Here is a 10,900-nt window from a genome sequence, read left to right on the forward strand (position 1 = left end):
TTCTTTGGGAAGAAGTTACCAGCTGGTCAGCAGTGATATTATAATTCATCTTGAAAGAAAGTTTTTAGGATGTTTTTGCATTTGAGGCTACATTGCAACATTCATGACTTTTCAGTGCTGGATGTACACCATGAACTGTTCACTATAATCCTCTTAACCAACAACTGAATGGACAGGTAGATGAAAACGACAATATAGACTCCTTACGCCAGTCCGCGTCGAGAGGAGCTGAGGTCTATCAGCAAAGGACTAAGTATGCAAAATACATCTACTTTTGTATTTTCCCCTCGTGACTTAAATAGTTAGTTGTCTCTACTGGTATTAACCTAGCAGATATTCTAAAGACCTTAAAAATGAAGTAGTCCTAAGTGGTATGACCTAAAACATTTTACCAATATGCTGATGAAGCATTATTTCTTAAAAACAAGTGTGTTCTGTTGATGTAACCAAAACAAACTGTACACATTTTGAAAATATTTATTAATATTACCACGTTAAAATTCATAAGAGCTATTACAAGAGTGCAAATCCCTCAGCCGTTAGCACTTTGTTGCTCCATATATCAAACTGCTGTCGCACAGCAGACAGTGAATTCCATTACTAGGATTATATGATCCTGGGCTGCATACAACTATGGACAAAAAAAACCAAGGGAAAAATGTACATTTTGAAAATATTTATTAATATTACCACGTTAAAATTCATAAGAGCTATTACAAGAGTGCAAATCCCTCAGCCGTTAGCACTTTGTTGCTCCATATATCAAACTGCTGTCGCACAGCAGACAGTGAATTCCATTACTAGGATTATATGATCCTGGGCTGCATACAACTATGGACAAAAAAAACCAAGGGAAAAATGTGGAATTTAAGTGATATTAATAAAAAAATATTTACATTTGAAATGTTTAGAATGCATCTTTACCTATTTGAAAAAAAGATCAGATTTTTTCCCAGCATTCTGCTAGTTGATGATGAAAAAATCGTATATATTTTATATATCATCTATTTATTACACCGTATTTTTCTCTTCATCACTTTTCACTCCATCTACTTACAGGGGATGTGTCCCTCAATTACATTTTAATATGGCCTTTATCCAATAATGTTTTAAATAAACTGCAATAGCAGATTGTATAAGTAATACAAGACAAAGTTGAAATCTAATTTCTGATAATTATTAAGCAGTAATGCAAAAATACTACATCAAACCAGAAATCAGTGTATGTTCTGAATGAAACATTTTTTTCCTGTTGGATCGTGTTACGCCATTTGATGAAGTCTGTACAGTCATCTGCAGAATGACTTCATCACAAAAGACTAACTCAGCATTATGCTCTTGGCAGAAAAAAGCAGAATTTTATCTATTTGGTTATGACTATCCTGAATCATACTTCAACTTTGCAATGGTAGCCTTTCTTTAGGATAGATCTTTAATTAACAGCATTAGTATTCAGTACACAAAGGTAATTAAGACCTTCCTTCCTTTTGCAGAATCGGCACTTACCTGGTTATTGAGTTTTGCCTGGCTTAGTAATGACTTCTTAGTCACTACTGCACAAACCTTCGGCAGGATTTTCAGTATTTGGTTTGGTTTATCTTCGTTTGTTGAGGCTGGCAGGATTCACTTGATCCCCAGTGGCTGTTACTAGCTTGCCTAGCATTTTTTGCCACTGTTACTGACTGAAGAGGGTTTCAGAGGTCTTATGAAATGTAAGAGAGAAGGAGTCCTCTGCAGATGATGTCAAAACCTTGCCTTTTTTGTACATTAGTATAGGCAGACCATGATGGCTTTATGGGAAAGAGAAAGCTTTACAAATACATGTAACTAAAGGCATTTTCCAACCTTTCTGACTGGAAAATCAATCATCTTGTGTACGGAGGAAAAATTCTACTCTTTTTATTGAAGATTATAGGCACACTTCTAGTAAATCCTTCAGAATTTTCAGTTTACTTAATTGGAGCAAGGTAGACTTCTCTTACAACGGGATAAAAAGTTTATTTCTCAGAGGCGTCATCTGTTTGCTATCTAGCAGAAAGCATGAAAAAGAGAAAGGAATCTTCTGAAGTAGGGACCTGTAGCTTATTTAGCCAGCTGCTGGAAAGCTTCTTTAACCGGCAAACTTAACTTGTTTCAATCTTTTCACTAATGGAAAACTCCTATTGGTATACCTTCACTTTGAAAGTATAAACATCTTAGCAAAATATTCTACATCTTTAGCAGCATAGTTTATATACTTGCCACTTCACACCTCACAAACTGAAATGCACACAATGTCTTAATTTGTTCTTGTATCCTATAAGCTAACTAGTATTTTGCACTCGCTTCTGATTTTTAGGACTATTTCAATATTCTCTTGAATAATGTATTTCCTTTTGAATTTTCAAGTTACTATGTTTCAGTAATATAAATAATCACCATGCGGTGAGAAAGAACTGAAGAAAACCAAATTAGAACTGACTATTCAGTATCTAGTCTACTAAAAATACTACAGAAATCAAGCTCTGCAGAATAATAATACAGGATAAAAAATATTTCATAAAGCTAGTACAGGGTATGATACCAAATTGTCTCTCCAGAGAAGCCCTAAGAAACATAGGACATTCTGTACTGTATTAATCTCACAGCTGCATCTGATTTAAAAAAAAAAACCCTAAAACAAAAAAAATAGATTTATAAACCAGAAAAATGATATTTAGAAGTTTTGATGATGTGAAAGTGACTCAATTGCGTATGTTAAGTAAAATTTAATGGTGGATCATACCTCATGTAGCTGTTGCCAAAATATTTAATTAACTTATCCTGGAATAATGTGCTTTATTTAACATAAAACAGGGCTTTAAAAGCAGAAAAACATTAAAATCAAGATAAAATCAAATGAAATAATTTCTAAGATGTTTGTACTCATCAATTCTGTTTATTCAAGACTGCTTTACAGAGGCAGAAGACTAAATGGAATTATTAATCAGCAGTAACTCCATGTCTTTAAGTCATTGCCTCTACAAAATCACTCAGTAAAGGGTTCAGCCTGAGGCTTATCTGGTACCTGATGAACAAAATTTTGCTATGTTTTACCACCAGTGTTTTCTGCCAAAAAGATTTCTCTAAAGATAGATACATCACACAGTGACTAATCAGGTTAACATGTTTAATTGACTAATTCAGAAAGAGATTTAGACTAGAAAATGGGAGTAGAAGGTGAGACAATAGCTCAATATTTAATGCCATTTTAATATAAAAGCAGAGGGGGGGAAAAACAAATGAGGATATAGTATGATATAAAAGAACATGAGACTGAAGCATGGGGAAAAAAACGAATGCAAGTTCTAATACAGGAGATTTAGATTGGTAGATGATGCAGCAGGTGAAAGGGTTATGCTTAGTGCACAAATTGTGTGATGGCAGTGTGAAATAAATGATGCATTGTTCACAGAGCACTGCACAACAGCGTGGAGGAACCAGAACTACTAGAACACTACATGAAACTAGATACTCTAAAAATAATAGAGGAAAGAGAACAGGTGTAACTGAACATCCAACTGTTTTGCTGTATGAGAAGTAAAAATGGAGTAGGTTTGTTTATGAAACCTGCAGAGGATAGGCATAGTTTTTTTTAGTTCTCCATGTTCTCGGGCCTACTCCATAACCTTTTCCATTCTGTCATATCCTCATCAAGACCCGGAGACTAGAAACAGTCGCACTATTCAAAGTTTAATGTACTTAAATTAGAAAGTCTGAGTAATATCTGTCTCCATGTTCCAAAACGGAACTGGCCCTCAGATGATAATCTGAGGTTTGCAATGTATCTGCAGCAATACCCTATGACTGGTGCTAATCTATGACTGGTAAGAAATGTGTTATAAATTTTTCAGAAAAGGAAAAAAGAATCCATGAAACCACAGAACAGCTGATCAGACTTCTATACTATGTAAAGATTTAATGAATGAATGCTGAAACGCATGCAGGTAAGCGGAAAGTAGTACAATTTGATGTTGTTTTACAATGAAGATAAACACGTAATCAATTTGAAAGCACCTGATATGGCAGCACATACAAATGTAATAAAACTACAGAAGACTACGATTAGAATAAAATTTAAAAAAGAGTACTGAATGATGCTTAAAAGGGAAATAAGAGTTGGAGAGAAATTGCTAAAGGGATTACTCGTGAGCTTGCTCTTAGACAGACTTTACTAAGTATTTCCACTAACAAGATTATCAGAAAAAGTCCCAATGAACTATGCTGACAAAAAAACTGGAAGAAGATGTGAGTAAGGACAAGATTTAAATAGGCAGGAAGAAATAACACAATGAGAAAGGCCTGTATATTTGTTTGATTAAAGAGGACTGTGAGCACGATCAGTCACAATGAAAAGGGGAAGCGTGGTAGTGTTACATGACTTGAGAGAGAGGTTCTTGGGACCAAAAGAAAAGCACTAATGATGTAAAAGGCACTGATAAGAGCTCATCTGAAATACCATGTTAAATTCTACTCACCCCTGTGCAAGAATATTAAACTCAAAATGGGGCATGTGAGATACAGGTTTGCTGAATGCAAACTCTTACAAAAAGCAGAAAGGAAGTAGTTGACTTGTTCTGATTATAAAATAGGAGACAAAAAAAAAAATCTACTTAAGCTAAAGGGCATTCTCCCCAGCAGGGCAAATGAGTATGAACTTCCCATTAATTAATTTAGATTGAAAGCTTGATCTTCTAACTACAAAGCAAGAGTAGCTAAAGAGACCAAAACTCCCAAAAAGCTCTGAAATGGACCTTAAAACTGTTCTAACTGGATTACAGGACCTTGTTCCTGCAACTACAAGGGAAACTATTGGATAACCCAAGAAGTTGAATGCTGCCATACTACCATGGAAATGTGTTTATCAAAATGTTTCTATGAGTAAGTGCATGTTTCGGAAAAAGCTCCCCCACTAACAAAGATACAGGGAAAATATTTTATTTTCTGTTTAAGTAATCTAGGGATTTTAGCAATTCACAACTAATTCTCCCATGTTAGCATCGTCTCCTGAGAACTACTGCATGAAATTTGGGGCATTGAAAACAAATGTAGAGAACTTACAGTGGACAGTAATCAGGCTGAACAGAGGTCTATCAAACACGACCAAAAAGACTGAACTTGAGGTGGTTTCGTTCAATGAAGACAATATCAGAAAAAAAAAAAAAGGTCAGTCTTCTAGGATATAGAAAAGCTATTTCAAAGATAAACAGAATCGTTTCCAGATTTACTGAGACAGAACGAGAAGTAACAGGTATAAACTACTTCAAGGGAAATTACATAAATATCTTAGAAAAAAGCTTTCCAATGGTGAGGTTGTGCAGTGTTGAGTTATGTTTCCTTGGGAGTCTATGTAGTCTTCTGAGGTTTTAAAGATTATGCAGGATACATCTGTCAGGAATAACTGAAGCTTATATCTTGCCTTGAGGTAGAACAATAAGCAGAGGACCCTTTCAGTTTTACTGCCTATGATAGGGTGTTTTGGATTCTAGGAAAGGAAATTACTAGTTTTACCAAGAGGTCAACTAAGGAAAAGAGCGTATGTTTGAGCATGCTGACAGAATGACATCCTCAACTATGGGAAGTAGTAATCAGTCAAATTTCAGGCCTGACTGTTTCAGATTCTTAGGTACCTCAGATATGAAAGCTTGCCCCTGTATCTGCCAAAGAGGTGTCTGTTAGGATCCCAGCTGAACAGGGATCAGCTTCTTGGGTTGACACTGGTGTAGGGCTATGTAGTGTTTCTGTCTAGTGCAGGAGGTAAAGGAGCATGGCAGCCAAGAAAACAGTATTATTTTTTACTACTTATGTTAAACAGCCACCAGAGCTAAGACAAAGTTGTGTTTTGAGGAAAAAAGGAATACAAATTAGTTTAGAATGGAGTAAGATATTCTGGGGGAAAGCAGAATTGCAGTCTGTACAAAACAAATCATCCTAAAGAAGACATGCTTTTCTAAACTTGATTTTCATGTATCTTTCCTTGAAATCATGTGCAACAATATTCTGTATTACAATAAATGTAATAAATTTGATATTTATATATATCCCTTCCAGATATTTGTCACTTTTTGCTGGAAGACATGGACCAAAAAATTTAAGTTCCTTCTGATGAAGACAACAAATTGGAAAAAAACATCACATATGGAAACATTTCACGTGTCCTGCAATTTTAGAGGTGTCTCTATTTTCTTCCCTATTCTTACTATTTCTTTTCAAAGTGTATTCCATTCTGTAAACTGTCGTTCAGTATGTAATCCAGTGTTTTCTTCCACCATTTCTAGGTCTGTAGGGAATCATCTCTGCCAAAAGGTTGACTACAGATTTATTCGCTATGTGTCTTGTCTTCCATTGTTCCCTTGAAACTTCAGGCTCAATATTTGGGAATCGTATGAATAACCTTTTCTTGGGCGAAATGCAATCTAGCAAAGCCACTCTTTAAAACACCGATCCACTCCTTAGCATCTAAGGAGGGTAGTATCACTCATTTTAGTATGAGAACTGACAAAAATAAAATTACCAGAAATCATTTCCCCCCTTTCCTTATTCTTCCAAATGGATCACAAATATTTATAAATTTAACTTTATTTTGCAAAGCTATGCAGAGCGATTATTTTATCTATTATTCTTACTTTACTCAGATCTGGAATGTAGCATTTAAGTTTGTAATTAGATGAAAGCATTGCATTATTATGCCCCCTTTCATAAATTTAAGAACAAAAATAATTGTCGTTTGTCTCATCGTAAACAACACTTGAACCATACCTTGTCAGATTACAGATTTCCTATGCTAACTCTAAAAAACCCCACTGCTATCTAGAGGTCTGAACTTAATCTGCTTGATTTTAGTTTAAATCAGTCCATAGAAAGTGTAGGTCTGGCTTAAAATCTAAATCAACAAGGTCTTATGAAAGTTATACCCAAGTACTAACCTGATCTAGTACTGGTTACCTTGACCAGCCCAAAATAGTATGGCATAACGATTTTATAAAGTTAAATAGCAAAGTACTGAGTTCGATCAGAGCAAAAAACATTGTAACAATATTTAATACTTTGTACGATAGATGAATTTGTCACTTACCACAACACTCTGGACAGTCTGGATGTGTTAGAGCATTCATTCCATACCCTGGATAGCAGCGATCAACCCATACCATTTGCAGAGTACCTTCAATGTAGTATATTTCAGGCAACGGTTCAGAACTTTTCCTGCTAATTTCCACTTGCTGCTTAAAAAATCTCTCTATAAGGTGTTTTGCCTAAATTGAAACAATATTTTTTCAGAATCTTTGATGGAAAGAGGTCAGAATACAAGAAAAGACAAAAGAACGTGAGTATGAGTTAGGATTAAGATTTAAAGGATGTACCACTAAATCTTTTGATTGTAGCTGAATGGAAACAGGAGGACAATCTGATATTCTTGGATATGTTGGTTTTAATTTAGCTAAACCTTGATCAATTAATGCAATGTCTTTGAAAGTGTTCAGGATTATACAAATAGAACTTTAAAAGCTAATCCATGGCAATTTTGCCTACACTAGACATCTGTAGCCCAACATCAATAGACTTGCAGCTTTCCCATCTACATAGGTACTATTATTTAGGTTCACTTATATTTCAGACATACTTTCCACCTTTATTAGCTATTTCTGATCAATAAAAAGAAAATGTCAAAGGTGTCCTAAGCCAAGTTAAACAAGGGGATTATTATTATTATTATATCAATCAAATAATGTCACCAAAGACTAATTCCCTTACTCAAAAAGATTTGCACAAATACAATCCTAGACAGGAAAAACATTCCTTTGAATCAGTGCAGAACCAGCAGCACAGAATCACAGAAATGTTAGGATACAAGGGAGCTCTATTCCATCTCAGCTAGTCCATCTCCCTAGCCAAAGGCAATGTTTATTTTTAAAAATATTTTCTCTGGAATTTTGGACCATTTTTTATGAAGTCTCTTCCACTGGAATATTAAAGATTTTAAGTCATAGTAGTTAAAAATGTGACTTCTAACTGGCTAAAATATATAAAATATGTAACAAAAAATAGACCCATTAGCCACCTGACAAAGTCTAACAGTAAAAAGTATCAATGCTTCATATCCAGACAGTGCTTCATTTGTTTACAGGGATTATATATGTAGAAAGCTAAAAAGAAAAAGCAAAAAAAAATCTTTAATAGGCTTGCAAGGTTCAGTACACACACAAATTGACAAAACCGAATTTATTCATGCTCTCTTAATTTGATCGTCTTGTCTGTATGAAAAAGATGAACTTTGATCATGAGCTTTCCCCACAAATTTAGGGTTTTTTTCAGTGTACAGGATGGAAGCTGCTTAATGAGTACAATGTTATTTTAGACTCCCTCACCCCTTCACTGGAATCCCAAAGCATGATTTGCATGGGATGATTTGCATACCTGCTATTTCTTGGTAATCCTCCTGTACTTCCCTTCCCCTTTCTCTTTTCCCCTTTAAGAACCTCTGAATTAACAGTCAACCTAGTAAGCAAGACTGTGGCTTCTGGTTCTCTACTGTAAAAGCCAAACACCTTCAAGTAGCTAAAATTCTGCCAGATCAATAATAAAATCACTTTGAAGTGATGGAAAGGCACTCCCATTGCAAAACAGCATGTTTGATATTTATAAGATAGCACATGTTCAAAATTTCCCGATTGTCTTGCCACTTTTCATACTCTTAATATACTGTCTTTAATATAGATTGATAGTGTGATCTGCCTTATCCATAACGGCAATAGAGTATTAGCAATTTTAACTGATACAAATGTTATATCCACTAAAACTTTTATATTGATTTATTAATTTACTAAACAAAGTATATTTCATTTTTTACATTATTATACTTTATTGTGAGAGTAGCTTATTATGTTAGTTGCCTTTTTATTCTTCCATCTACTGTACCTTGTTTAGTCTATGAGACGCATCACAAGCACTTTGCTGACATAGTCTGTTGTGTTTTTCTCTGTCTAAGGAAGCAACTGTAACAAAACACAATCTGTTTATAGAACAAAGTCAATGAAATCAACTTTTTTTTTATTTACTGGTTTCAGATTCTAGTCAGTTCTGATCCAAGTATTTAGGACTTTTTACCATATTTCAGATGTCTAACTTGCAATGTTTTAAAGAAATCACAGAGCTTGTCCTCTTACAGATATTGCATGTCTATGTCTAATTTTCAGTATACTTAAATATTTTATGGGAACTATCATTTATTTGTAAATTCTAATGGCAAGGAAATGTATAATTCTGGAGTCTTCCCAGATTTATAAATATCTGAATCCCTTCAAAAGAAATAAGCTACTCCCTCTCTAATTACCTGCCTGCCGTTGTGGTTTTATGAAGACTCAGGTTTTAAAACGGTCATCCAGGAACCCTAACAGTTCAGGCTTCTGACTATTTCTGCAATGGACTCAAGTTTTCTCTCAAAAACAATCAATCAGGGCAATATCTAGTGCTTTTAAAGGTTTTCCCTGGTCCCTGCCCTGCACAAACACATCAGTTCCTGAGCCTCACCCGTTCAACCCTTTACATTCTCATAGGAATGCCTGTGACACATAGAACCGAAGGAAGACTTCAAGTACGGACTGAAGAAAAAGCGTAGTTACATTTTAGTAATCCATTTGCATGGGTCCACATTCCTTATCAACTGACTAGTACTAACACGTTATGGTGAAGGCCTGGGAAATATTTAACTAAGTTGCTGGACTGCTCTCCAGAACTGACATTAGAGTAAGCTGCCATATTAAGAATAAAATTATCTGTTAACGTGAATTTAACTCCTTATAGTATAAGCTTTACCTATTTCTGTCATGGAAGTAATTTTGAAACACCAAATGCTACTTAGAAATCAAAAAGCACTTTCTAAGACTTCCAGTGACTTAAGAACATGCAATTTACCACTGAGTCATATCACAGTTTACATCCACCTAAATCTCTAACTGGAGTATTTCTCCTCCTAATGCTCAAATATTCTAGAAAGCCTGCACATTAAATAAATCTCAATTTATGTAGTTTCAATAACCTTAGAATTAACCTTAACTAACTATGCTATCAGTAATGAGACTCTTCAGATACGTCAGTGCTATCCACTACAAATACAATTTTCAGAGAAATACAACTGACGAATAGTTTCATTGGTTTTATAAGCAATTATATTTAATTTTCAAGAAAATTAAAACTGTAAAGTGGAAAGTAGAAAATGAAGCATAATTGGTATACTTTGTTCAGAAAGGGATCTTTTCAAATTGCATGTCTTGATACATAGTGACTAATCTAATACAATATATGAAAACAATTGCCTTTTTAGAGCTGAAATAATTAGAAACAGTAAGTTCAAGAAAATATTGCAGATGTTCTTACGTACATTCATCTCAACAATTATAAACAGCATCTCTTCGGGTTTCAGATACCTCTTTTAATAACACAAAGTACTTCAAGTGAACTGAACATATATTGGAACTGTTTTACAGGTTCCTTCAGACCTCACTCACAGCATAAAGGAGTTGAGACTTTCTTTTCATATGGTTTCAGTGTTCAGAAGGAATATTCTGAGAACAAGTTTCAAAGAAAAAAATACCTCCTTTGGATTGACATGGCACTGAGATTTCTGACTTTGTGAACAGAGAAGGATTTGTGGGTGATGTGATGGTTGGAGGCCGTCTTGGGCATAGCGATCATGAAATGGTAGCGTTTTCAATTCTTGGAGAAGTAAGGAGGGGGTCAGCAGAACTGCTACCTTGGACTTCTGGAGGGCGGACTTTGGCCTGTTTAGGAGCCTGGTTGACAGAGTCCCTTGGGAGGCAGTCCTGAAGGGCAAAGGGGTCCAGGAAGGCTGGACATTCTTCAAGAAGGAAATCTTAAAGGTGCA

The 10,900-nt window shown here is 35.0% G+C and overlaps 1 protein-coding gene across 1 annotated transcript in view; it reads right to left on the minus strand.

The window, feature by feature from the left end:
• Window positions 1-739: 739 nt before the first annotated feature.
• The window catches only part of ZPBP (zona pellucida binding protein), a 29,353-nt gene continuing 19,192 nt past the window's right edge, over window positions 740-10,900 (minus strand). The window contains exons 8-10 of the mRNA XM_019473028.1: window positions 8,935-9,011; window positions 7,094-7,271; window positions 740-831 (exon numbers count right to left, since the gene is read on the minus strand). Of these exons, the coding sequence (XP_019328573.1) occupies window positions 740-831; window positions 7,094-7,271; window positions 8,935-9,011 (347 nt within the window). The remainder of the gene's footprint in view (window positions 832-7,093; window positions 7,272-8,934; window positions 9,012-10,900) is intronic.

The sequence above is a fragment of the Aptenodytes forsteri genome, unplaced genomic scaffold, assembly GCF_000699145.1.
Source record: "Aptenodytes forsteri isolate BGI_AS27 unplaced genomic scaffold, ASM69914v1 Scaffold150, whole genome shotgun sequence".
Taxonomy (NCBI): Eukaryota; Metazoa; Chordata; class Aves; order Sphenisciformes; family Spheniscidae; genus Aptenodytes; species Aptenodytes forsteri.